The sequence below is a fragment of the Diplotaxodon limnothrissa genome, linkage group LG5 (genome assembly GCF_057381915.1).
Source record: "Diplotaxodon limnothrissa isolate DT_005_m linkage group LG5, D_limnothrissa_male_GT1.1, whole genome shotgun sequence".
Classification (NCBI taxonomy): Eukaryota; Metazoa; Chordata; class Actinopteri; order Cichliformes; family Cichlidae; genus Diplotaxodon; species Diplotaxodon limnothrissa.
The window spans coordinates 42,104,533-42,131,858 of record NC_140600.1 but is presented as its reverse complement, the minus strand read 5'-3'; the positions used below and the strand labels follow the sequence as shown (position 1 = coordinate 42,131,858).

Below are 27,326 nucleotides of genomic sequence, written 5' to 3'. Positions count from 1 at the left end.
TAGACCTCAGTGCAGCGTTCGATACTGTCGACCATAATATCCTATTAGAGCGATTAGAACATGCTGTAGGTATTACAGGTACTGCACTGCAGTGGTTTGTATCATATCTATCTAATAGACTCCAGTTTGTGCATGTAAATGGAGAGTCCTCTTCACACACTGAGGTTAACAACTCCAACATCATTGTCAAGTTTGCGAACGACACTACAGTGGTGGGTCTTATCACCAACGGTGATGAGACGGCTTACAGGGAGGAGGTCAGCGCCCTGACCCACTGGTGTCAAGACAACCATCTCACCCTCAACGTCGCAAAGACAAAGGAGTTGATAGTGGACTTCTGGAGGTGCAGAGAAGTACACACCCCCATCACCATCAACGGCGCTGCTGTGGAGAGAGTGAGCAGCTTCCGGTTTCTTGGTGTACATCTGGCTGAGGATCTTACGTGGTCAGGACACATAAACAAAACAGTGAAGAAGGCGCAGCAGCGCCTCTTCTTTCTCAGGAGACTGAAAAGATTAGGCATAAGCGCCTGCATCCTCAGGACCTTCTATTGCTTCCTTCTACTGGATGCATCACCACCTGGTACGGCAACAGCACTGCTTACAACCGCAAAGCTCTCCAGGGAGTAGTGCTGTGCTCTGAACGGATAATTGGAGGTGAGCTTCCCTCCCTCCAAGACATCTACAGGAAGCGGTGCCTCAGTAAAGCGGGAAGGATCATCAAGGACTCCAGTCACCCCAGCCATAAACTGTTCAGACTACTTCCATCCTTCTGACAGTCTCCACGGCCTCTGTGGTGGGTATGCAAGTGAAGAGAGAGACTACATCAAAGGACACCATCGTTTCATCTGGATCCAGGGTAAGTTTCTGGACCTTGTCGGTGAAGTCAGTGGAGTTCTTGATGTGGTGTGGGGTGTTCTCCACGAGAGGTGCAAGGATGGTAGCAAGGTGTTTTGCAATGTTATAAGTGGCTGAGTTTATGCTACTGACTATGGGTCTGAGTGGGACAGCTTCCTTGTGGATTTTAGGAAGTCCGTAAATGCAGGGTATGGTATCCCCTGGGTAAAGACGGTGATATGTAAGGCGGTCAGTGATTTTGTCCTTTTCAAAGTCTTGAATGCAAGCTATAACTTTCTTTTTGTAGCTGCTTGTGGGGTCTCGCTTTAAGGCTTCGTAGGTATTGTTGTCACTGAGGAGTGTAGTGATCTTTGTGTGGTAATCTGTAGTATTTAGGACCACGGTGCATCTTCCCTTATCAGCTAGTAAAACAGTGATGTTGTGATCTTTGCTCAGGGAAGAGTACCCAGCCACTGGTACAGATATGTGGACGACACCTGGGTCAAAATCAAGACACAAGAAGTGGAATCCTTCACTGCGCACATTAACGCTGTGGATAAAAACATCAAGTTCACCAGGGAAGACACAAAGGACGACTGTCTGCCTTTCCTGGACTGCGCTGTGCACATTGAAGAGAACGGCAAACTCAACATCGAAGTTTACCGGAAGCCCACACACACGGACCAGTACCTCCTCTTTGACTCCCATCACCCTCTGGAACACAAACTTGGAGTAATTAGGACCCTACACCACCGGGCAGAACATGTTCCCTCTAAGCCTGAAGGAAAAAAGAAGGAACACACACATGTAAAGGAAGCACTCAAAACGTGCGGCTATCCTAAATGGGCGTTCTTAAAGTCAGCAAAGAGGCACAGAAAAGAAGACCAGACACCAGCAAGGGAGGATAAGAAGGACAGACGCAACAACATTGTCATCCCCTATGTAGCCGGTGTATCAGAGAAACTCAGGAGAGTTTTTCCTTTCCAGTCACCTTTCTCACTCACTATGTGTTAACAGACCTCTCTGCATTGAATCGTATATGTTATTAACCTCTGTCTCTCTTCCACAGCATGTCTTTATCCTGTCTTCCTTCTCTCACCCCAACCAATCACAGCAGATGGCCCCGCCCCTCCCTGAGCCTGGTTCTGCCGGAGGTTTCTTCCTGTTAAAAGGGAGTTTTTCCTTCCCACTGTTGCCAAAGTGCTTGCTCGTAGGGGGTCATGTGATTGTTGGATTTTTCTCTGTATCTACCTTACCATATGAAGCACCTTGAGGCGACTATATAAATAAAATTAAATTGAATTGCAGAATCTGTTTACCAGTTCTTTAATTGTTTGTTGTTTTAGCTGTTTGGTGGTTGTTGAAATGCTTTTGTGAGTTTTTAGCTGGGATTCTGACATTTCTGCTTTACCCAATATCTGGTGGTGCATCCCATTAAACAAACCTCTTTTTTAATGAGCCTTTACTCTTGCACTTCATCTCTGTTCTGTTTCTATTGTGTTGCTCTTGTGTTTCAGTCATGTTTCTGCTGTGTCTGCTCACCAGCATCATGATGAGTCCAAAGTAGGTGGTTCTCAATAACATCTCCAGATCTTTGGGCATCTGAGCAGGTACAAGAAACAAACAGCAAACAGGAAACTAGTGACTTCTGTGATGGTTTTAGATGTTCTGGTTTTTATGGTTCTGGGTTAGGGTTAAGTCTAAATGTTTTGTTTATGCTGGTTGACCTTTTCATTGACTATGTGCATCTGAAAGACTCCGGCCGTGTAGTAGGAGAACAAGCCACTGTCGAAGAAGAACTCGGACAGTGCCAAGTATACCATCCGGTCATACTCTTTGATGACGGGTTCCACAGCATAGTTCACCAACGAGACGTTCTGGTGAGAAAGGTCGAAGAACATCCCCTATGGAAACAACAGACACAATTCATTTATGGCCTCTATAAAAACTACATCAGGTAATCTCAGGTAATCTTCACCCTGAAGTGCATGTCGAGGCTCCGGGACGTCACCACGGGATCATCAATCAGCGAATAATCGATTCCAATAAACTGATCAACTTCTGTCCTCACTGGGATCGTCTCCAACAGTGAGTTCACAAGAACCAGAGCGGCATGATCCAGAGCCGGGCAGATCTGAGCGAAAGAGATAGAGGAGACCGGTGAGAGAGAGAGAGGGAGTTATGGGACAGGTGACACAGGTGACACAAAGGAGACAGGTGAGGGAGATGACACAGGTGAGCGCAAGAGGTGAGGGAGAGAGGGATGGGTGAGGGAGGTGAGACAGACGGATGGGGAGACAGGTGAGGGAGGAGAGACAGGAGAAAGACAGACATGTCAGAGAGCGACAGGTGACCAGGTACCTTTTGGTTGAGGAGGAAGCGCATGCCTGTTGTCAGAAATCTGGCCAGGAAGCCGTAAACTCTCCTTTAAAAAAGACACAGAGCTTCCTGGTTGGCTGATACTGTCACATAAGTCACATCATGCATTTAATGTTTATTGTTTATTGAATCACTGTAATTGATTACCCCAGCGTTCCACTGAACTTTGCACTCATTTTGCTGATATTGGCATCACAAGTGATGTTATTGATCTTCAGCCGTCCCTCCTCATCTCTGATCAGGTTCAGAGCTGTGTTGATGTTCACGCCCTCAGCCGACGCGTTGATGTTTCCTGTGTCGTAACTGAGAGGCAATAACATTATCATCAACAACAACATCATCTGCAATTAGTGTTCCTGTGAGCAGCAGCTCTAGTGGAGTGATTTGGTTCTCTATGGTGGAACTGCTTGGGTTGAACCATGTGTTCTGGAGGAGAACTCACAAGAACCAGTACAGGATCCGTCTGTTGAAAGTCAGTGAGATCGATGAGTTCTGAACGTCGAACAGCAAACCAACATCAGGGATGAACTGCAGATCAGCGTGAGTCAGATTCAGCTCTGTAATCTTCACACTAATACATAGCCGACAGAGAGGTGATGTTACTAAAACACATGTGGATGGGTCTAAATGATCACTTCAGATTTTGTGGGGTCACGTACTCAGTGATGGTGTACTGGAATCGTCCGTCTTCCCCCTTCATCTCCGGCATGCTGATGTTACTTAGCTCCTCTTCAACAAATTTTTGAGTTTCATACTTCACTGTAAACACAAAACAAACCTGATGATGACATTTCTAAAGTAGACATTTAAAGAGCTTTGGCAGAGAAAGTTCTTCAAACTTCCAAATAAATAACTAAATAGATAACTACCTCATCAGTAACTCTCTGGAGTTTAGAAGGACTTAGCAGCTGAGCTCAAAAATGTCCTGAAGGTTCCCAAACTCATTTAATCAGAAGAACTTTTCAACCTGACCAGTGATGTTTGGGAGTGGCAGAAAGAGCACTTTGACCAACATGTCCTCCATGTCATCCATCAGCTCCTTGTTTCTGTCAGTGATGGCCTCTGTGATTGCTCTCCTTTCTAAAGTTCTGCACACTGTAAACTTGATACAGTCCCGATCAAAAGATGCCTTTAAAAGGCAAAATCTGTGCAAAAATGTGGATTCATTGTCATTTTCTGTCAGGTAGTCAGACTGTCATGATGTCATTCTGACTTTTGTGTCTCCCTCTCTGATGTCCATGACGTTCTGACGGCAAAGACAAAAAAGCTTTCCCTTTCTGAACGTGGTCAGGTTGTTGAACTGCATAAGCAGTCACAGCACGCCGTCACTGCTGAGGTGGGACGCCGTAAGACAGTCATTTGGAATTTCTTAAATGATCCTGAGGGTTATGGAACAAAAAAGTGAAAGACCCAAAAAAATGTCACCAGCACTGAGCCGGAGGATCCGATTGGCTGTCCATCAAGACACTTGACAATCCTCGACCCAAATTAAGGCCGTTTCTGGTGCCGACTGCAGCCCCATAACCATCAGATGGCATCTGAGACTGAAGCGCTTCAAAAACAAAAACTCTTCCTCAAAGGCCTCGTCTACTTGGACATAATACGCTAGTCAACTCAGAGTTGTCACTAGCTGAATAAAACATGGTGGACTCATCGGTGTACATTACAAGATGAGATTTACCCAGGACATACGGCAGATCATTCATGAAAACAGAGAAGTGGGTCGAGGCAGCTGCCCTGGGGTAGACCACGGCTCATGACGAAGCCCTCTGAAAAATACTGTTATAATAAACCTTTTACCTTCTTCCACACAAATAACTTTTCATCCAGCACAAAGCAGCTGCTGAAAATCCATAACATTTTAGTTTATCAATCAAAAGATCACAATTTATTAAATCAGATGCAGCACTGAAGTCCAAGAATACTACCCAGAAGCCTTTCCCATCATCTAGATCTTTATACCAGTTATCTGTCATGTGAATGAAGAGCTGGTGGAGTGACCAGGTTTGTAAGCATGTTGAAACTTAGTGAGTCAATAAATAATAAATAATACTGAATTTGTCCATAAACAACTCTCTCCATGACTTTCATTTAAACAGGGAGTAATGGGTCTGCTATTGACACCATTAAAACCAACATTCTTATTTTTTGGAATGGGAATTACACTCAACAAAAATATAAACGCAACACCTTTGTTACTGCTCCCATTCCCCATGGGATGGATGTAGAGACCTAAAATTCATTCCAGATACACAATATAACCATCCCTCCCAAACAGTGGTCACAAATCAGTCCAAATGTGTGGTAGTGGGCACATCTGCTATATTGAGATAATCCATCCCACCTCACAGGTGTGCCACATCAGGATGCTGATCTGACATCATGAGTAGTGCACAGGTGTACCTCAGACTGCCCACAACAAAAGGCCACCCTGGAATGTGCAGTTTTGTCTCACAGCAAAATGCCACAGATGCCACAAGCAATGAGGGAGCGTGCAATTGGCATGCTGACAGCAGGAATGTCAACCAGATCTGTCGCCCGTGCATTGAATGTTCATTTCTCAACCATAAGCCGTCTCCACAGGCCTTTCAGAGAATATGGCAGCACATCCAACCGGCCTCACAACCGCAGACCTCGTGTAACCACACCAGCCCAGGACCTCCACATCCAGCAGGTTCACCTCCAAGATCGTCTGAGACCAGCCACCCAGACAGCTGCTGGAACAATTGGTTTGCACAACCAAACAATTTCTGCACAAACTGTCAGAAACCGTCTCAGGGACGCTCAACTGCATGCCCGTCATCCTCATCGGGGTCTTGACCTGACTCCAGCTCGTCGCCGTAACAGACTTGTGTGGGCAAATGCTCACATCCGATGGCGTCTGGCACATTGGAGAGGTGTGCGCTTCACGGATGAATCATGGTTCACATTGTTCAGGGCAGATGGCAGCTGAGAATGTCCCAGTTCTTGCATGGCCAGCATACTCACCGGACATGTCACCCATTGAGCATGTTCGGGATGTGCTTGACCGGCGTATACGACAGCGTGTACCAGTTCCCACGAATATCCAACAACCTCGCACAGCCATTGAAGTGGAGTGGACCAACATTCCACAGGCCACAATTGACAATCTGATAGACTCCATGCGACGATGTGTTGCACTGCATGAGGCAAATGGTGGTCACACCAGATACTGACCGGTTCTGGGTCCCCAGACCCCCAATAGCACAAAAAACTGCACATTCCAGGGTGGCCTTTTGTTGTGGGCAGTCTGAGGTACACCTGTGCACTACTCATGATGTCAGATCAGCATCCTGATGTGGCACACCTGTGAGGTGGGATGGATTATCTCAATATAGCAGATGTGCCCACTACCACACATTTGGACTGATTTGTGACCACTGTTTGGGAGGGATGGTTATATTGTGTATCTGGAATGAATTTTAGGTCTCTACGTCCATCCCATGGGGAATGGGAGCAGTAACAAAGGTGTTGCGTTTATATTTTTGTTGAGTGTATTTTCAATTCTTTTCACTGGAGTGAAAATAAGCTGCATGAAAACATCTATTAAATATGTGACTTACAGGAAGAGACACAAACTTGGCCTTAAATGATTAGGTCTTAAAATGGGTCTTAAATAATCAGGCCCCATCTTATCTTAATGACCTTGTAGTACCATATCACCCTATTAGAGCACTTCGCTCTCGCTCTGCAGGCCTACTTGTTGTTCCTAGAGTATTTAAAAGTAGAATGGGAGGCAGAGCCTTCAGTTTTCAGGCCCCTCTTCTGTGGAACCAGCTTCCAATTTGGGTTCGGGAGACAGAGACTATCTCTACTTTCAAGATTAGGCTTCAAACTTTCCTTTTTGCTAAAGCATATAGTTAGGGCTGGACCAGGTGACCCTGAATCCTCTCTTAGTTATGCTGCAATAGGTGTAGGCTGCCGGGGATTCCCATGATGCACTGGGTGTTTCTTATTCACTCACTAGGGATGGGTACCGGTGTCCGGTGCCATGATGGCACCGGTTCTGACATAAACGGTAGTAACCAGACCGAAAAGCAGCGCACATTTTGGTGCTTTATTTCGGTGCTTTTTTTCGGTGCTTTTTTTCCCTGAGCTGTGATACACTTCTAGCCAATAATTTTACGTTTCCGAGGATAGTAGGAGGGTCCAGGTACGTGCATTCTTTTAGAGCAGAGCTACAGATTAAAAATGTCCAAGGCAAAGCGGTCAAAAGTCTGGCTGTACTTCACAGCAAAATATGCAAACTCAGCAGCCTGCAACAAGTGCTTTAAGCTGATATTGTGATACTGTCAAAGGAGGTAACACCTCAAATCCGATGAAACACCTGGCGACGCATAGCGTTTTTTTTAAAAGCCCAGAAATGCGCCGTATTTGATAGCTTGCTGCGAGACCTCACACCGAGCGCATCTACTGCGGGTGGGTTGCCTGTTATGCAACATCCCCCAAAAACACGAAGAGGAGAGTCCTGGCCCCTAGCCCTGCCAGTGTAGCAGAAATGATGAGGATGATGATGCAGCAGCAGCCGTTCTTCTCTGCGTGAGTAGCTTCATGTTGTTCGTGTGTAATTTACGTTGAGTAGGCTAACCACGTTATTACATTAATGCATGTAAGGTGAACTAGCAAACATCATCATAGCTACATGCGGCTGTCTTCTTGTTTGATGGCAGATACTCCCTTCACCCTGGACAAAAAGGCTAAAATGACCAAAGAAAAAGTGGAAAACAGTTAAACATGAGAGGTTTTTGGACAAAGTTTGTGTTTTTTCCATTCTTTAAGCACTGCTTCCAGCCAAGAGTGATACCATATATGCCCCATAGCTGCAGAAAAGGCTAACATTGTTATCTTTTTACAAAAAACAGCTGACCATGAGAGGTTTTTGGACCAATTTTGTGTTCTCCATTCTTTAAGCACCGGTTTGAGCACCGGTTTGAGCACCGTTTGAGCACCGGCACCGTTTCAAAAGTACCGATTTGGCACCGGTATCGGATAAAACATAAACGATACCCATCCCTATCACTCACTATGTGTTAATAGACCTCTCTGCATTGAATTATTAGTCATTATTTATCTCTGGCTCTGCTGGAGGTTTCCTCTTGTTAAAAGGGAGTTTTTCTTTCCCACTGTCGCCAAGTGCTTGCTCAAAGGCGGTCATATGATTGTTTTAGGATTATAATGACTCATATACTCACACATGTCCAGTCCTCTGTCAGTGATACGTATTTTACAGCCTGCAGGTTCAGCAGAGGCCATGACAGACAAAGACCAGAGGAAGAGGAAGTGCACGAAATAGGAAGTCATCCTGAACCTGAATATGCCAACCTGAAACAAAGAAGAGTTCACATAAAATAATCCCACCTTTGTATTTCCATCTGTAAGGACAATAATACAGGTTTTGTAAGATGTCCTGAACATGCCATTTTTAATGTTAAACCCTTGAAATAGAGCTGAAAGAAAATGTTTGGACCTACAGTGGAGGGAAACCTAAAATAAGAACTGTGCACTGAAAAGTGCTTCTAAGGTTCTGATTCTGGTTCTTGGTTGGACTGTTTGGTAATTGCGTTTAGATGTGCACAGATGTTGTTTTCATTGTTAAATGTGGTTTTCTGGCCTTTTTAAAGAGTCACAGTCATGCTTTATAACAACATTTGTAGGATCATGTATTTCTGGTCCATCGTTTCTCCACAGCAGAACGTCTACCATCGAGTCAGGGTTGAGTCATCAGGAAAAGGAGGCAGGAGGTCATTTATGAGGTTTTGGGGATTTTTTAATAGACTGTTCAGAGGAGGTGTTTGTACCCTGAGCTGTGACTTACAGGCATCCTCACTTTATTTTTTTCTCACTCAGTTTTTTTCTCAAGCCAACTGCTCAAAGATAGCACAAAGTGTTTTATGAACCTGAAACAAGAAGCTGCGTTGGGGGTCAAAGATGATGATGGCCACATAGATCTGTGGAGTGAACACATTTCTCCATACAAACACAGTTCAACTTGAACTGCAGTAACCTCTGTTCCTCTGTTGCAACAACAACCCTCCCCCTGCTCCGAGTGCCTCTCAGCAGCTCCTGACCTGATTTCTCTGCTTTTCTGACAGGAAGGGAAATTGTTGACTTTCTGATTAGAAATGTCCACTTTGTGGTTCCTTCTTTTACTTTATTTTAGATTTAAACTGTTTTTAGACTGCAGTCAAGCAGTCAAAGGTCTTCAGCATTGTTACACCCCGGCCTAGCATGAAAGAACACTTCTTGGTTTCTCTTTAAGCTGAAACGTTCGCTCTAATCACATTAAAATGTCCGCCTATAAAACCAAAGTCACAGCTCCACAGCTGTTAGAAATAAACACCTCTAAATCTAAAACACTGAACCATCCTGAGCTCTCTCTACTCACATTAATGAACTTTTTTGAGTTCTGGTCTGATGTTGGTCTGTCTCCAGATTCCTTGTACAAAGAGTTGCCATAAATTGCAAAATTCTGATGTTCTTATCATGGGTTGATTTCCTTCTTTAAAATGTGGACTAAATCCTCTCAAAGATGTAAACAGAGCAACTTGGACCTTAAAAGCGCTCCTGACATGAGAAATTGTAGGAGCACTTTAAGAGGACAAAGAGTTTCCTCAGCAGCGATCGGTGGAAACAAAGTGTTGTGCTACAGGAAAACCTGGATGGCAAATAGAGCTCCCAAAATCCCATCAGTTTGTTTTGTCAGGCTTTGGAGGATCCAACCCTCTCTGAAATGTGACATGCAGAGCCAATAAAAACAAACTGAATGGACAAAGTGTTGATATTAAAGGTAGATGGACTCATCAGCTCACTGGCTAACACACAAGAAAACCTTCAACCTTAAAAGCAGCTGCTTGTCTCCTACAGTCCATACCGGCTGGTGGAAGCAGGTGGAGATGACTCACTGACTTCATGCACTCAAACATGTGATCGTGGGCTTACAGTCAATTCATATATATAAACATGAGTATATAAAATGTTTGATGGTACAAACAGCCCCAGCAGTTACAGCACTTTCAGAAAGACATCTACTGTATTCAAACGTATTCCCCACTGCTGTATGATCCACTATTGTAAATGTAAATGTTGTTAAGAAGATGGGGTTTTTTGTCCTCTTTCTTTCTCCCTTTCCTATCTCTCACTCATGTCTGTCCCATCTGTAACAACTGAAAATAAAATAAATAATAAAAACAAAGGTCGATCAAATGGACCAATACGGCAATGCCACGATGATCCATTTGGCAAAATAAATCCATTGGGTATCCTTGTTGGTCTTCAGACAACAATTCTGACGGCTAACCAAATGGGACAGGCAAAAAGAAAAAAAAGATGGTTTGAGGTAGGTTATTTGGAACTATCTTCTACCTCACAAAGTGTCAGTGCCTAAAACCCAAATTCTCTTTAATGGCCACCAGGGGGCGATGCCTGTGGCTTCCAAGACCCTTCCAGTCCTAAAGAAAGTCCACAGATGCTCTGACATGTGTAAACACTTTGTTGATGAGTTCGTAGTGCATCTTGACAGATTTTAAAAGATTAGATGTCATGATGAGCCTTGAACAGAGAACAAGACCTGAAAGACCACACACACATTACTCATCAGGTTTGAAGCTTCCAGCAAACTTCCAAAAAGCAGAGCATCCTCACAAATATTGACACAAGCTCAGTCTGTAATCAGTGTGTTTAATAACAGCTCAGTGCCAAGAGCCAATCAGCATCCAGCTGCTGCTGCACCCACATCTAAACATCTGGCTCACCACTAACTGCTAAGGGCTAACCTTTAATTACACTCCTTCAGAGTCCTCATTCATTCAGCTACTGAAGCTCAAACACAGACTCCACACCCAAACGCTGACCTCCAACCTCTGACCTCCCAGTCTCAGAGGCAAACAAAGCAGCAAATTTTCCCCAACAAACAATGAAAGAGTTAAATCAGTGACCTCATAACATTTTAATTCAGCCTAATAAGTCCAGCAGTTTCAGTTTAACCCTGTCCTGTCCTGCAGTCTCTCAGTGACGCTGTGGCGACGGGCGAGCTTCCTCCTGCTCTACGAGTCAGAAGCTTTTTAAGGATCTCACATCTCAATAAAATCTCTCCACCAGACACACGGTCCGTTTTGAAACGTTTTCCTCAGTGAGCTGAAAGCCTGGATGAGGATTATACTGGAGCAGGAGGTTATGTGGTGGGGGGGGGGGGGGGGGGGGGGGGGGTACAGTTTAAACCTCCTCATCCTCAGACCTGCATCTACTGAGCTGCAAATTCAAACTAACAATCACAATAAAAAAAAAAACCTCAGATGGGGCTCACCTGTCCATGATGTCACGCTCTCTGTTTGTTTACCTGCCTGTCTGGTGTCAGCTGACCTCTGTCTGTCTGTCTCTTCTCTGAGTTGAACTCTTCCTTTTGTGTCTCCCTCTCTGATGTCAGCTGTTTTTCCTGCCTCTGAACTCTGCTCTGAATGTCTGAGTGATGAAACTCACAGATCAGCAGCTGGAGGATGAAGAGGAGGAGGAGGAGATCACGTCGAAGTTTCTGGTTTTCTGTCCCTGTTCACTCTGAGCACCGATCTCTCTGTGGAGACTTTTATCCCGAGGGAGTCACAGACTCCTCCCCCTACCCCTCATGCTTCCCCTTCCTCCCCCTCCCCCTCCTCTGTGTTTCTCTTCATGTTTTAGCTATACATTTTCTCATTTTCTTTTGGAGAGGTCTTGAGTGAGCTGAGGGTTTTTTATTGTGTAAGGGTTCAAACCAACAGCAAAACAAAAATACTGTCATGCACTCATCATTGGTGGTTTTATCTAACAGAAACTGACTTTAAAAAAATCAGAATGTGCCTCACAGTAAAAACAATAATATTGGCATAAAATAATCAGGTGTTTAAAAACCAGGACATTTATTATTAATGTTCTTTTTACATAATATTTTAAATAAATTTAGTTCCTTATTCAGATTTCAAGGATTATTTTGAACATACAAAGCTACTTGAGTCCTCCTGGTCTCAAACTGGGAGCTTTCCTGTGTGAGGCATAGCCACACCATAAAATAACTAAATAAAAAAAGTAATAATAATTTTAATCCATATTAAAAACAGTACTGTTCTGGTAGTTTGAGCAAAAGAAAAAAATAAAATAACAAAATAATATTAATTTCTCATCACATCAATCTACAGATTATAAAACTGTAAGTAATAAATGATCAAAGTATTACAATGCAGTAAATTAAATACTTTTGTTGTACCTTTAACTTAACATTCAATTCAAATTAATTTTACTTACATAGCACTAAATAAATGCTGCAGATGCTTCTATTTCATTTGTATTATAAAGAACCCCAGAGAAGCCCCAACAATCAGACAACTTTCTTTAAGAAAGTTTGGAGACGGGAGTGTGATGGATGGGAGTCCAGCCTGGAAGTAATAAATGCATGAACTAGTTTTTCAGCGTCACTCTGAGACAGGATATTTCTAACTTTAGAGATGTTGCACAAATGGAAGAAAGCAGTCTTACATATTTGTTTAATATGTGCGTTGAAGGACATGTCCTGGTCAAAAATGACTCCAAGGTTCCTCACAGTGTTACTGGAGGCCAAGGTAATGCCATCCAGAGTAAGAATCTGCTTAGATACCATATTTCTAAGCTTTTCAGGGCCGAGTACAATAACCTCAGTTTGATCTGAATTAAGAAGCAGAAAGTTAGCGGCCATCCAGGTCTTTATGTCTTTAAGACATTCCTGCAGTTTAACTCATTGGTGTGTGTTATCTGGCTTCATGGACAGATAGAGCTGGGTGTCATCTGCATAGCAGTGTAAATGTATGCTATGTCTTCTAATGATGCTGCCTAAGGGAAGCATGTATAATGTAAACAGAATTGGTCCTAGCACTGAACCCTGTGGAACTCCATAATTAACCTCAGTGTGTGAAGAGGACTCTCCATTTACATGCACAAACTGGAGTCTATTAGATAGATATGATACAAACCACTGCAGTGCAGTACCTGTAATACCTACAGCATGTTCTAATCTCTCTAATAGGATATTATGGTCGACAGTATCGAACGCTGCACTGAGGTCTAGTATATGATCTATATCCTTAAACATTCAGAAGGACATCTACTGTAATGAAGTCAACTCCCCACTGCTGTGTAATCATTTATTGTAAATCCAAATGTTATCAGGAAATGATCGGCAAAGGGAGGGAACACTGTTAACCCTGTCATCCATGAATTATTACAACCTCAGTCAGGATTTTTATTCACCTTTAGGCATGAAAAAAATATTTTTGTACTTCATTTTTTTAAACATGTACTTTCAAATAGTTTTTTACATGTCCGCTTAGGTGGACAACATACGTTTTGATTTGTGAATTTGACAAATGAATAAATACAAATGTGTTGTGTTTATGTGCAAGTATACCTTCGACACTGACACAAATACAAGAAGGCAGCCTTTGAATTGCTGTCCACTGTAGTGACCAGCCAGCATTTTAAGGAGAATGTCACTCCTGGTCTGATTGGGGAGGGGACCAGAGAAAACAGCAGTCTGTCGTGGGTGTGTTGAAAAATGATTACAAATACGAACAGGTTGGCGGTGTACCAGAGGCCTCTATTTTGGACTCTGCTTCCGCCTCATCATCAGCCAGCTGGCCTTTTCCCCCAACTGCTCAGGACAATCTGCTTGGGCAGAGTTAAAGGCTGCTACGCGACCTTTGGCTGCACCGACTACAGCGACCTGGTTAGCTATAGGTTTTATAGGTGTGGAGAGACAGGTCTTCAATTCACTCATCCTAGCCTTAAATGTTTAAGATGAAATGAGATCATCTTTTATTTATTTTTCAGCTATTTATTAATAAGTGACTTTATGTATATATATATATGTATGCATGTATATATGGTGCTATTCTTAGTTGTGTATTGTCTGTCTTTTTACTGTTTGTGTCACGGTTCTGGGTCAGTTTCGACCCAGTATTTTCAGTTTTGATTGTTAGTTTAGTTTTGAATGATTGTTGTGGTTTTGGGTGCTATGATGATGATTAGTATTAGAGCTCCATGTTTCTGTTTATTTGTGTTTAAGATTTGTGTTCTCATGTTTTGTGTGGGTTTAGTTCAATGTGTCATTTTCTGTCTGTCTCTCAGTGTCGAGTCTGCGTCTTTGTGTAGTGTTCTTGTTTCCTGTTTTATTGTGAAGGTCTGCGTCTCATGTGAGTGTGTGTTCAGTTTTACCTCTGTCTCGTCTTGTTGATTACTCCCAGCTGTGTTCCCCACCTGTGTGTAATCTCCCTGTGTTTCTCTGTGTGTATTTAAGTCGCATCTTCTGTCATTGTAGTTGCTGGTCTGTCTGTGTATCCACCCTGCTTCATCTGTGTGTTTTCCTGTCAACCGCCATCTGTTTCTGCTCGCTCTCATTTGTGTTCAGGTTCTGTAGTCTGTTTGTTCCCAGTATAGTTTAATCTTTGTTCCGTTCGCCTTTTGTCCATTTTTATTTTGTGTTTAATAAACCACCCTCACACCTTTACAAGTGCCTGCGTTTGGATCCTCCTTTATTTTTCCACACGGCTCATCTCACTCGCCGTGACAGTTTGTTTATAATGGAGCACTGTAACGAAAAATAATTTCCCCTAGGGATCAATAAAGTATTCTGATTCTGATTTGTCCCACAGTGGGGACATTTTGAGTGTTACTGCAGCAAAGATTATAATATTAAGAATACTTGTTAGATTTGAATGGTTATGATTTTATGGGATTAATATAGAAATATAGGAGGCCAAGCTGAAAATGTTTTAATCTTCACTGAGCGCAAAGCAGGATGGTCACGATTAGAAATGCACACATTAAAGGGACAGTCCAGGGTCAAAGAGGCCAGAGGGAGAGGCTGAGATGGTTTGGACATGTACGGAGGATGTTCACTTATTCTTAGCAGGGTCATGGAAGAGGGGCTGGAGCCTATCCCAGCTACCATAGGGTGATGTACACTAATGACAGGTTTCCAGGAAACAAGCTTTTATTAAAGAGAATGTTTTTCTTCAGCTTTCAATAATAAACTTCTTAACCAGATTAAACTTGATTTTAATCTCGTTGGTTGAATTTTAGACTTTTTAACTGACAGATCTCAGTGTGTGAGAGTAAACCTTTCCAAACAGCTGAATTCTTCTACTGGCTCACCACAGGGTTTTTGTCTCTCCCCTTTACTATATATTTTGTACACTAACGACTGTCCCAGTAACAGGCGTTTCTTTAAATATGCAGATGACACAGTTATTGTAAACCTCCTTCATGGTGGAGAGGATTCCCGTGGGCCTGTTGTGGATGAGTTCTCTTCTTAGTGTGATCATTCCTTCTTAAAGATCAACACCTTGAAAACTAAGGACATGGTGACTTCAGGAAGACATCCTCCCATCCTGCACTAACAGTGGTAAATGGTGCAGCCATTGAACTGGTGGACAGTTGTAAATATTTGGGGGTTGTTCTTGATAAGGCTCTGTCCTTTCAGTCACATCTTGATGCTACAGTGAAAAAAGGTCCAACAACGACTGTACTTTGTGTCATGATCGGGAGTCTGCGACTCCGTGTTTATGTTATTATTATTCTGTGGTTTTGGTTATTTTGGGGTTCTTGTACTTTCCCTGTTCACGTTTCATGTTCCTATGTTCTGTGTTCCCCAGTCTGTGTGAAGTCTGTGTGTTGTGTCATTGCGTGTATGTGTTTCATGTTTTATTGTGAAGGTCTGCGTCTTATGTGAGTGTTTTCAGATTGCCTCCGTTGTCTCGTCACGTTAATCACTCCCAGCTGTGTTCCCCACCTGTGTGTAATCTCCCTGTGTTCTCTGAGTGTATTTTAGTCGTGTCCTCTTTCTTAGTAGTTGCTGGTTTGTCTGCGTTATTCCGTGTTTGTTCTTCCGGCTTCCTGGTGATTCTCCCTGCAAGGTACCCTCGTTCGTGTTCTGGCTTTGTGTTAAGCTTTAGTTTTCCCAGTTTAGAGTATTTTCTGTTGTGTTCCTCGCCCCCCCTTCCTGTTGTGCTGTATTTCACCTTTTGTTAATAAAGCTCACTCACTACTTAGCAGTCCTTATCTTGGGTCCTTATCTCCATTCCACACGTCAGCTACGCCAGGTGTGACACTTTGTAAGGAAACTGGGAGGTTTTAACGTTTCATCTGAAATGATGACCCTTTTTATAAACGTTTTATTGAATCTGTTTAAATGTTTTGTATCATTGGTATGGTACTGTGTCTTTGACCAATAAGACCAGACTTGCTAACCTGGTTAAAGTGGCTGGTCAGATTTCAGGGAGGTCTCAGGTCCAGCTTGTGGACTTTTATAACAGACAGGTGCTGAGGAAGGCAACCTTGGTCATGTTATGTTCAGACTGTCCTCCCTTTAATGATCTTCAGCTGCTTCCCTCAGGTCGTTGGTATAAAGTGCCTGCAGTGAAGACCAAGAGACATAGTGTCCTTTGTACCTGCTGCTATTATCATGGTTAACAACACTAAACCATGAGTGTTGTTGCCATTGCACTTTGTTGATGATAACATTTGGGCCGTCCTCTCTGGGGGGGTTCCTGTGAGTTGTGCTTGTTTACTTTTATCTGTGTGTGGACAAACTGCAAATCAATTTCCCACTGGGGACAAAGTTACCATTGACCACTGACCAATCTGTTGGGTTGCCAACACATAGGCAGACAACCATTCACATTCACACCTATGGGCAATTTAGAGTCACCAGTTAACCTAACTACACGTGTTTGGACTGCAGGCGGAAGCTGGAGTACTCGCAGAGAACCCATGCATCATCAAAACAGTCAGGCTTTCCTAATGTGACTGAGATTTTCAGCTTCAATGAGATGAAGTGTAATATTTAATGGAGGATAACCTGCGACATAAAAAGCAAAATCAGAGAAAATTTGGGATTAATGTGAGCACACTGAAGGATTCACAAAGGCCAAAGAATAAAATTATAAAGAGAACCATGGAGTTCAATAATATCTACATTCTTTATAGCCACTCTCCCTACTTTGCACATGTTCAAATCAGCTAAGCCTCTCTGACTCTGAGCTGTCTCTCTGATGGACTCATTTCTAATCCTGTCCAACCCCTCTCAGTTCCAGTGAACATCTGGATCATCTTCAGCTCTGCCACCACCATCTCCAAACCATCCATCACAGAATCCAAGACAGTCAGGTGTTAATGATGATGTTAAACTGCTCAGCGGCAGATTTAAATAATCCAAGACATTCCATTCATTTGAGTGCAGGGGTACAATAATCCAGTGTGATGGTTGGAGGCTCGTTTGGAAAATGGCTTTAACACCCTTATTTACGTATTGTTTGAATGGGACGCTCTGACGTGTGCTTTCTGAAGCACCGTCAGATGTATTACGCTGGCTGTAGTTTTACGCTCGAGCTGACGGGGGCAGCAGTGCGCCTCAGAAGTGCCGGAAAGCCTGGCTAAGGAAGAAGAAGTCAACCGGAAACAAACGATTGTGTTTCCTGTTTTCATCAACACACGTGTGTGACTGTGTGGACAACGTCTTCAGAACCCGTTCAGACCCGGACGTCGGACCACCATGTTGGAGCAGCTCGGTCTGATCGGGACGATCCGGGACGAGGATCCGATTCCCGACGAGGCGGAGACCGAATCCGAGCAAGAGGTGAGTCGGATCCGGGACCAGAGCCCATCCGCTGGTATCGGTGTGAGTAATTTTCGGTGAGGTTCAGCGGCTCGCTGTCATTTCCTGCGGACTGTCCCGAAGAACAAACATTATCTGACACTGTGAAATCAATGGAATTAGTTACCGTTCACCGTAATATCGGCCCGTGGGACCTGGTGTTGGACCGGTACCACAGAGCATCGCACAGCTCCGGTGCTCCGCGTAAACTGAGGAGAGCTGAGTGCAGTAATGGCCACTAATGCAGCATCACCTCTCCCGGTCAGTCATAAACACATAAGTAATGAAGCCAACTATGAATCCAAAACCAAACGGAGGTTAAAGGTCAGAGGTGAGCGGCGTCTCTGTGCTGCGGGCCGGACGGGGGCTTCTCCCTTTTCTTTGATGTTTGGTGGTTTCAGCTGCGGGCAGTGTTGGGGAGTAACGGATACATGCACCGCCGTTACGTATTTAAAATACAAAATATGAGTAACTGTATTCCGTTACAGTTACCGTTTAAACAGGTGGTATTCAGAATACAGTTACTTTGTTGAAATAAATGGATTACAGGCGGTCTTTTCCTGTTTCATGTTCGGCTGTGCTCTCTCTATTTTTGGTTTCCACGCCGGTGTAAACCCAAACAAAACACTAAGAGGCTCTGATGTCTGTGTCTCTGTCTCGCGGCCCATGTCACCTCTACTTGCAGCAGCATAATGACGTGAAGAAATATTTTTAAAAATAATTTAATATGAAGGCAACAGGAAGAGAGTTACAGGCATCGCCCTAAAGCATGCAGCCTGATGGGCAGTGCAGTCCATGCTGCAGGGAGGATGGACCCGTGATGTGTCTGTGAGCAAGGAGGGAGAAAAAGGGAAAGTACAGCTGTCACGGGAGCTGGAAGCATGTAAATATAATAATAACCACTGCAGCCAAACAGAGAGGCTGACCAGCCCAGCTGTAAGTAAGCTATTAAGACTCGACTGTACACTGTTCGTGTTTTGACCTCTGGGCAAGCGTCAGATCTGACTGCTCAGCAGGAGGTCTGGATCTTAAAGGCTGTGTCTGCAGTATCAGTTGCTGTGGGGATATAAAGAAGCGTGTTGTGAACTCCTCTCATAATGCTGAAATTACAGAATTAAACCTGAAGTTACCTAATGTTGCATCTGTATGCACTTTCTATGGAAATGCCACCGTCTGCGAGGTTTATTGCTAAAGGGTTACTGGGAGGGGTCACTCACCTGTCGGCTGTCTCACCTGTGCTGTGTCTGTGTTCCAGGAGGAGCCGATCGTGCTGAAGAAGAAGAAGAAGAGTCGCGGGTCGAGAGATTTTAACTGTGACTTTGAGTTTGGAGAGAGAGACGGGCCGAGCCACGACGATGACTGGGCGATGGCCGATGTCATGAAGCAGCTCAAGAAGAAGGTAGAGAACAACCTGCTGCGGAGCAGCACAGTTACTTCATCGCACACATGGAACAACGGGAAGAGCATGACGCTCTCCACCTGTGTGTTTGTTCTCACGTTCTGCGTTCTGTCTGCAGAGAACCTTGACAACTCTGGACCAGAAAATAGAGAAAATCCGCCGAAAGAGGAAAGCTGAGGTGAGTGTGAGGCTAACGAGCCTGAAGATTGGTTTTATGTTCTAAAGAGAATCTGCTCTATATGAATCTGCTCTATATGAATCTGCTCTATATGAATCTGCTCTATATGAATCTGCTCTATATGGACATCATATTCCACATGAAACAAGGTTTCATGTGGAATATGACAGCATGAAGTCACATGACAGAAATACCCACAGTGCTTTGCAGTAGTAAATCTTGCACAGGTTAAGCAGAAAAGGACAGGTGAGTTGACTGGCCCCTTGTATCAGTCTGTTTTCTGTGCGTCAGGTGTTGTTTTTGTTTTTTTTTACCTTCAGGAGAAATCATCTCAGAGTGACGCTGCTGAAGCTTCATCAGAGAACCACCAGGAGGAGGAGGAGGATGTGAAACCTCCAGCTGGAGAGACAGATGCTAGTGATGAGGACGAAGATAAGGACGAAGATGAGGAGTTTGGCTCGAGCGACGAGGAAATTTTGACCAAATCAGGTAAGAAAATTATTTTTAAATCCAGCAGGAAGAATTCTTTCAGACGTTATTGTTTGAGCCTGAGACCGATGAGTGGCGCTCTGATACAGTTGTTAATACTGTCAGCGGAAGTTTTTTGTTTTTTTGTTTTTTTTTTTACTTCCCGTTTCCTGTCAGACACGCTCAGAGACAAGGAACGACGGGGGAAGAAGAGGAAGGTGGCAGAGGAGGTGAGGAAGACAGCCGAGTAAATTCACGTGTTCATGTTGAGGGTTACATGTTAACAGCCATCTTTGTGTCCAGGCAGCAGAGTCGTTCTATGAAGACGCGTCGCAGTACGATGACCAACTGACTTTCGATGACATGAATCTGTCCAGGCCGATTTTGAAGGTAAGACCAGCACGTCTGCTCAGACCTGGACTCCTGCTGCTGTGTGACTCGTTGTTGTCTGAGTAAACTCGTGTTCCTGCAGGCCATCACTGCTCTGGGCTTTAAGCAGCCCACTCCGATCCAGAAGGCCTGCGTCCCTGTCGGTCTGCTGGGCAAAGACCTCTGTGCCTGTGCTGCTACTGGGACAGGTAACACTGGGTCCCATTTATCATACTGGGTCCAGTTGATCTCAGTTTAATTGGACACGTGAATTCCTCCTTTCTGTGCAGGGAAGACGGCAGCCTTCATGTTGCCTGTGCTAGAGCGATTGGTTTACAAGCCCAGAACATCCCAGGTGACCCGCGTCTTGGTTCTGGTTCCCACCAGAGAGCTGGGGATCCAGGTTCACTCTGTTGCCCGTCAACTCGCCCAGTTCACGTCTATCACCACCTGCCTGGCTGTTGGTGCGTCTTTTTGTCGTGGTTCAATCAGTGTTCGATCTGACTCTGGACCCGGTCCGATTCAGACTTGGTCTGGGCCTCATCTGTGTTGATTTGTCTTCAGGTGGGTTGGACTTGAAGTCTCAGGAGGCAGCTTTGCGGGCTGGCCCGGACATCCTAATAGCAACACCTGGTCGGCTGATCGATCACCTTCACAACACGCCGAGCTTTGAGCTGACGCACATCGAGATCCTGATCCTGGACGAGGCCGACAGGTAAAGAGCGACGGGGGAATCCGTCACACCAGAAACCAGAATCTGCCGAGACACTTACGGTTGTGTGTGGTTCCCTCAGGATGCTCGATGAGTACTTCGAGGAGCAGATGAAAGAGATCATCAGGTTGTGTTCCTACAACAGACAGACCATGCTGTTCTCTGCGACCATGACAGAGGAGGTATGCATGCTTAACCATGTGTGCTGCTGTATCATTTGACCACCGAGTGACTGTCCTGTGACACGTGTTTTCAGGTGAAAGACTTGGCAGCGGTGTCATTGAAGCAGCCAGTCAGGATCTTTGTTAACAGCAACACTGACGTGGCGCCGTTCCTGCGGCAGGAGTTTGTCCGAATCCGACCTCACAGAGAAGGAGACCGCGAGGCCGTGGTAGCTGGTAGGTACTCGTGATACTGCAGTAACATAGAGGTACTAGTGACAGTTCTACAGTTGTTCCTGTGTTTGTTTTTGTCAGCTCTGCTGACTCGGACGTTCCAGGATCACGTCATGTTGTTCACTCAGACGAGGAAACAGGCCCACAGACTGCATATCTTGTTGGGACTAATGGGATTGAAGGTTGGAGAACTGCATGGAGAACTGAGTCAGAACCAACGACTGGAGAACCTCAGGTGCACGCACAACTGGGATTAGAGAATAAGTTACCCTCCATATTAGAATGGCCCCAGCACTTGATATTTTTAAAGAACACACTTTTTCTCCAAAGTGTTTTAGGAGTAGTACCAGACTCAGCCTGTAGTCAGTTTTTGGTCGCTTCTTTATTTTGTTAATTTTATTTATCGTCTGTTTTATTCGTGTTTTACTACTAATTTTATTTATTTTTTACCTTGGGCGCGTTACCTCTTATTTATGTGTTTATATGTGTAAAAACCACAACCAATACAGCCTTCGTTCTCACAATATCACACAATTGACTTTCCCTAACCTTTGGTCAGCCGTGTTGACTTTAAAGTGCTCTATAAAAAAAGAAGCTGAGGTACGCTCAGAACTACAAGTTGGAGAAACTCGGGTTTAGAATAAGGAACTTTGCTCTTGTTGTTGTTTTGCAGGCGTTTCAAAGATGAACAGATTGATATCTTGGTGGCGACAGATGTGGCAGCCAGAGGTTTGGACATCGATGGAGTCAAAACAGTGAGTGTTCTGCAGGAGAACCGTAAGGTTATGGCAGGGTTACTATGGTGACGTTCCTACAACCACTGAAAGATGAATAAAGACAGAATTCGATGTTTAATGAAATATGGTCATAAAAGAAGAAAAGTCACATGACTTTGTTCTTCAAACACGATTCAAAGTGGATTATAGTCTGTTACCATGGTAACCAGAGTAAACAGAAGCGTTAAAGCTGCTTTTTAAAACGTGTTTCGCTCGCCTGCCCCTCAGGTGATAAACTTCACCATGCCTGGCACGGTCAAGCATTACGTGCACCGCGTGGGGCGGACTGCGAGAGCGGGCCGATCGGGGCGTTCGGTGTCTCTCGTCGGAGAGTCCGAGAGGAAGATGCTGAAAGAGGTCGTGAAATCAGCCAAGAGCACCGTGAAGGCTCGCGTTCTGCCGCCAGGTAAACAATCCCAAACTGTGAGCAGGTGGCCCAGGTGAGGAGTGTCCTTCAGGTGAGAGAACCCGTCACTGAAATGTGTATTTGTGTCATTCAGAAGTCGTCCTGAAGTTTAGAGACCTGATTGCCAAACTGGAGAAAGACGTGGAAGCTGTGATGAAGCTGGAGAGAGAGGAACGAGAGCTGGCTGCGTCTGAGGCCAAGGTACACCTGGATACCTGCATAACTGTCACTAAAATACCTGTTTTTAATTTAAAAGCAAAAGAGCTGAACTGCAACAAACAGCATTTTTATTTAAACCATGTGTGTGTTTGTCTGTGTGTAGCTGAGTGTGGCTCAGAGGCGTCTCACTGACTCCGCCTCCTCTGATCAGTCACAGCGGGTTTGGTTTCAGACCCAACAGGAAAGGAAACAGAGCCGCAGTAAGTACTGATTCACACTCTGTAGTATGTCGTAATCCTTCGTTCAAGTTGACGGCTGACCAGGAAGTACTGTGTAGTAGTGCTGTCGCAGTACTCGGGTTTTAAACTCGATCCTGTTATCAAAGGAGAGTGAAGTGCTCTAATGGGCGATCGTGGCTCAAGAGTTGTGTGTTCGTCTTGTAACCGGAAGGTTGCCGGTTCGAGCCCCGGCTCGGACAGTCTCAGTCGTTGTGTCCTTGGGCGAGACACTTCACCTATCGCCTACTGGTGTTGGCCAGAGGGCCCGATGGCGCGATATGGCAGCCTCGCCTCTGTCAGTCTGCCCCAGGGCAGCTGTGGCTACAACTGTAGCTGCCTCCACCAGTGTGTGGATGAATAGTGGACTACAAGGTCATTAAGATAAGATGGGGCCTGATTATTTAAGACCTTGTATGTGAGGAGCAGGATTTTGAATTCTGGATTTAACAGGAAGCCAAAACAGGAGAAATCTGCTCTCTCTTTCTAGTCCCTGTCAGGACTCTTGCTGCAGTATTTTGGATCAGCTGAAGACTTTTCAGAGAGTTTTTAGGACGTCCTGATAATAATGAATTACAGTCGTCCAGCCTGGAAGTAATAAATGCATGAACTAGTTTTTCAGCGTCACTCTGAGACAGGATGTTTCTAACTTTAGAGATGTTGCACAAATGGAAGAAAGCAGTCTTACATATTTGTTTAATATGTGCGTTGAAGGACATGTCCTGGTCAAAAATGACTCCAAGGTTCCTCACAGTGTTACTGGAGGCCAAGGTAATGCCATCCAGAGTAAGAATCTGCTTAGATACCATATTTCTAAGCTTTTCAGGGCCGAGTACAATAACCTCAGTTTGATCTGAATTAAGAAGCAGAAAGTTAGCGGCCATCCAGGTCTTTATGTCTTTAAGACATTCCTGCAGTTTAACTCATTGGTGTGTGTTATCTGGCTTCATGGACAGATAGAGCTGGGTGTCATCTGCATAGCAGTGTAAATGTATGCTATGTCTTCTAATGATGCTGCCTAAGGGAAGCATGTATAATGTAAACAGAATTGGTCCTAGCACTGAACCCTGTGGAACTCCATAATTAACCTCTGTGTGAAGAGGACTCTCCATTTACATGCACAAACTGGAGTCTATTAGCTAGATTTGATACAAACCACTGCAGTGCAGTACCTGTAATACCTACAGCATGTTCTAATCGCTCTAATAGGATATTATGGTCGACAGTATCGAACGCTGCACTGAGGTCTAGCAGGACAAGCACAGAGATGAGTCCACTGTCAGAGGCCATAAGAAGATCATTTGTAACCTTCACTAAAGCTGTTTCTGTGCTGTGATGAGCTCTGAAACCTGACTGAAACTCTTCAAATAAGCCTCTGCAGATGATCTGTTAGCTGTTTGACAACTACTCTTTCAAGGATGTTTGATATAAAGGAAGGTTGGAGATTGGCCTATAATTAGCTAAGACTGCTGGGTCTAGAGATGCTTTTTGAGTAAAGGTTTAACTACAGCCAGCTTGAAGGCCTGTGGTACATAGCCGATCATTAGAGATAGGTTGATCATATTTAAGAAGCTTTTATGACTGGACTCTCACACAAATGCAAAACAGAAGATGAAGCAGAGCATTCTCATCCCCAACGCGTAATACCGACGATTTGTCCTAAAGCATCTCATAGTAACGCTTCCGCGTCCTGATATGTTCCGGATTTTCCATTGAATCCAACAGAATCCCACTCACAGCAGTAACACACACTCCAGCCGTGTATTCCAGCCCTAACCTTAACCGTATGAAACCTTTACATGTATGGATTCATTCCAAATGGCTCTCATGGAGCCAAACACGTAACACACTGACGTCACATAGCATCGGTGTGTTACGAGCTGGGATGAGAACGTGTTGATCTCGCCTTTGGCTTCACCTGCATTACGACGGTGCCAAGGTAGGCCTCCCCAGCAGGATTAGTTTGCGTCGGGGGCACGCGCTGGGCGCTCCAAATCACGGACAAACAGTTGTTTATGTTCTTAAGACAACAGAAATTGTCAGCCAGCATTTTTTCCACGACTGCTGAGGACAGTCTGCTGGGCGAGAGCTAACAGTAGCTACAGTACTCCTCCAGAGCTATACTGAAACTAGCACCACTAACAACGGGCTGGGAGGTCAGTTTATGATCATTGATCAACACCTGCTGATCAATAATAATAATAATAATAATAATGGATTGGATTTATATAGCGCTTTACAATGCCACTATTCATTCACTCTCACATCCACACACTGGTGGAAGCAGCTACAGGTGTAGCCACAGCTGCCCTGGGGCAGACTGACAGAAGCCAGGCTGCCATATCGCGCCATCGGCCCCTCTGGCCAACACCAGTAGGCAAGTAGGGTAAAGTGTCTTGCCCAAGGACACAACGACCAGGACAGAGAGCCCAGGGATCGAACCGGCAACCTTTCGGTTACAGATGCGATTCCCAACCCCCTGAGCCACGATCGCCCCAGTATCAGTTCATATAGTTAATATATCAGAGTATTGATTAGTACAGTGGAGTACCATTTGTGTAACGGTAGTACTTTGTTCAGTGTCAAAGGCTCTGCAGGAGTTTGATCTTGCCGTTAGAGGGAAGAAGAAGAGAGAGAAGTTCCTGAAGGACGGCAGGAAAAAGGAGCTGACGGTAAAAAACGATCCAGCATTAATCAGTACTCACCTCCGATCAATCACCTGCTTACCTGTTACCTGTCTGTCAGTCTGAGGAGCGTGCTCAGTTCGAGATTTTGAAGGCCCAGATGTTTGCTGAGCGAGCAGCCAAAAGAGAGCGCCGACCAAAGAGGGCGAGGGCGATGCCAGAGGATGAAGCGCCAACTAAAGGTATGATGCTGTAAACACGCTAACAAACACACTAACCCTGATAATGTCCTCGCTCTCACCAATCCTCTGTGTGCAGCAGCCAATCAGAAAGCAGGAAAAGGAGGCAAGAAGTCGGTGTTTGACAAAGAGCTGACAAACACCAGCAGTAAGGCCCTGAAGCAGTACCGAGCAGGGTACGTACAGGTAGCCAGCTGTCTCACTGTCTGTCCATCTGTCCCGTCTGTCTCACTGTCTCTCTCCCTTACAGACCGTCCTTTGCAGACAGGAAGCGTCTGGGTGTGGACAGGAAGCGACCTGGCAGTTCCAGGTAAGTTTCACCTGTTCTCTCTGGTGTCACACTGACCTGAATGAGGTAAAGATGGCTGACACTCTGCTCTATCTGCCAGGTTCAGGAGGAAGTGACAGAGCACGCGGGAAACGCCTTGTTTTTTTTCTATTTGTTTATTACAGTAGTTTTAAATAAAGTTTCAATGTGTATTAAACCCATTGTCAACGGGGTTTTTTGTTGTTGTTTTTTTTTAATCTTTGGGTCATTCAGACGGGCACAAAACAAACCAAACTAAAGGTCACATGACAAAACGTGAAAAATGAAATGTAAACTGGAAGCTGAGGAAGAACGGGGCGAGGTGCGGCAGATCAGCTGACCTCAGCACACCAATGGAAGTCTGTTGTATGGCAGGTTTTCATTGGCTGAATACTGAGCAATGACAGCAGGTGGCTGTGGTTCAGAAGTTAAAGCGGGTCAGCTGCCACTTCAAAGACTGCCTGCTCTGGTCCACAGGTGTCCACAGGCCAGATATTGAACCACAGACCACTTCTAAAAAGGCAGGGGAACAGAAGCAGTTTGGACGCAGAGGACCAGAGGAGGGCGCTACAGCAGGAGAGCGCTGACAGTTATCAGCTGAATTTTTTTAACCACCGTTGGTTTAAAATGGAACATTAAAACACTCGACTGCTAACTAGCTGCTCCTTACAGTCGGTTTCGTTCTGCGTCCGAGCTCGTGTGCGCTCCTGAAGTGATCTGTGCGTTTGAGCAGATATGATGTCCGGCCTCAGTTTGTGTGAAAGTCACGGAGAAGACTGGAGACGCTCCAGTCTCGTGGAAGCGTTCAGTGTGGACACGCCTCCGTGCGGCCGTCTGCAGAAACAATACGAAGTGTGAGTTCAACAAGTCGGTGCCTGAGACTGCTTCAAACACATCTCCGTGCAGACACGGCCAGCGTTTACCGGACAAAGTTTTTGCAGTTTAACCTCACTGCTCACCACCACAACAGACTTTATAGGTGTAACTGAAGAAGTGCGGACTTGAAGCTTGAGACGTTTTAGATTGTACGCACAATCCTCCATTATTAGAGACTCTAACGCAGCTGGACAGGGGTCCGTTCCCTCATTATTTCATGGTAATACTTAACAGCAGTGGGAAACTACGCTATCATT

General features: G+C 44.7%; 2 protein-coding genes across 6 annotated transcripts in view; one reads left to right on the top strand and one right to left on the bottom strand.

Moving 5' to 3' along the window:
* pltp (phospholipid transfer protein) overlaps nt 1–11,774 on the bottom strand; it is a 36,325-nt gene extending 24,551 nt beyond the window's left edge. The window contains exons 1-9 of one of the 4 annotated variants that reach the window (XM_085354806.1): nt 11,712–11,774; nt 8,429–8,558; nt 3,875–3,974; nt 3,658–3,786; nt 3,363–3,518; nt 3,198–3,261; nt 2,815–2,970; nt 2,564–2,740; nt 2,379–2,438 (exon numbers count right to left, since the gene is read on the bottom strand). In XM_085354806.1, coding sequence (XP_085210932.1) covers nt 2,379–2,438; nt 2,564–2,740; nt 2,815–2,970; nt 3,198–3,261; nt 3,363–3,518; nt 3,658–3,786; nt 3,875–3,974; nt 8,429–8,537 — 951 coding nt within the window. In that variant the 5' untranslated portion in view covers nt 8,538–8,558; nt 11,712–11,774. Of the gene's footprint in view, nt 1–2,378; nt 2,439–2,563; nt 2,741–2,814; nt 2,971–3,197; nt 3,262–3,362; nt 3,519–3,657; nt 3,787–3,874; nt 3,975–8,428; nt 8,559–9,621; nt 9,757–11,538 lie in introns of those variants that run through there. The other 3 variants (XM_085354805.1, XM_085354807.1, XM_085354808.1) reach the window with 3 other exon arrangements.
* Nucleotides 11,775–17,715: 5,941 nt separating this feature from the next.
* ddx27 (DEAD (Asp-Glu-Ala-Asp) box polypeptide 27) lies at nt 17,716–26,312 on the top strand. 2 transcript variants are annotated; one of them, XM_085354803.1, is made up of 21 exons: nt 17,716–17,868; nt 19,142–19,285; nt 19,404–19,463; nt 19,784–19,952; nt 20,109–20,161; nt 20,235–20,321; nt 20,404–20,509; nt 20,591–20,764; nt 20,865–21,015; nt 21,095–21,194; nt 21,269–21,410; nt 21,489–21,642; nt 22,081–22,162; nt 22,412–22,589; nt 22,684–22,790; nt 22,912–23,008; nt 25,604–25,695; nt 25,769–25,889; nt 25,969–26,062; nt 26,137–26,196; nt 26,276–26,312. In XM_085354803.1, the coding sequence occupies exons 1-21, from the start codon at nt 17,785–17,787 to the stop codon at nt 26,289–26,291; spliced, it is 2,271 nt and encodes a 756-aa protein (XP_085210929.1). In that variant the 5' UTR covers nt 17,716–17,784; the 3' UTR covers nt 26,292–26,312. The 2 variants fall into 2 exon arrangements, with proteins under 2 accessions (XP_085210929.1, XP_085210928.1); XM_085354802.1 differs by having other exon boundaries at nt 25,966–26,062.
* Nucleotides 26,313–27,326: the final 1,014 nt, after the last annotated feature.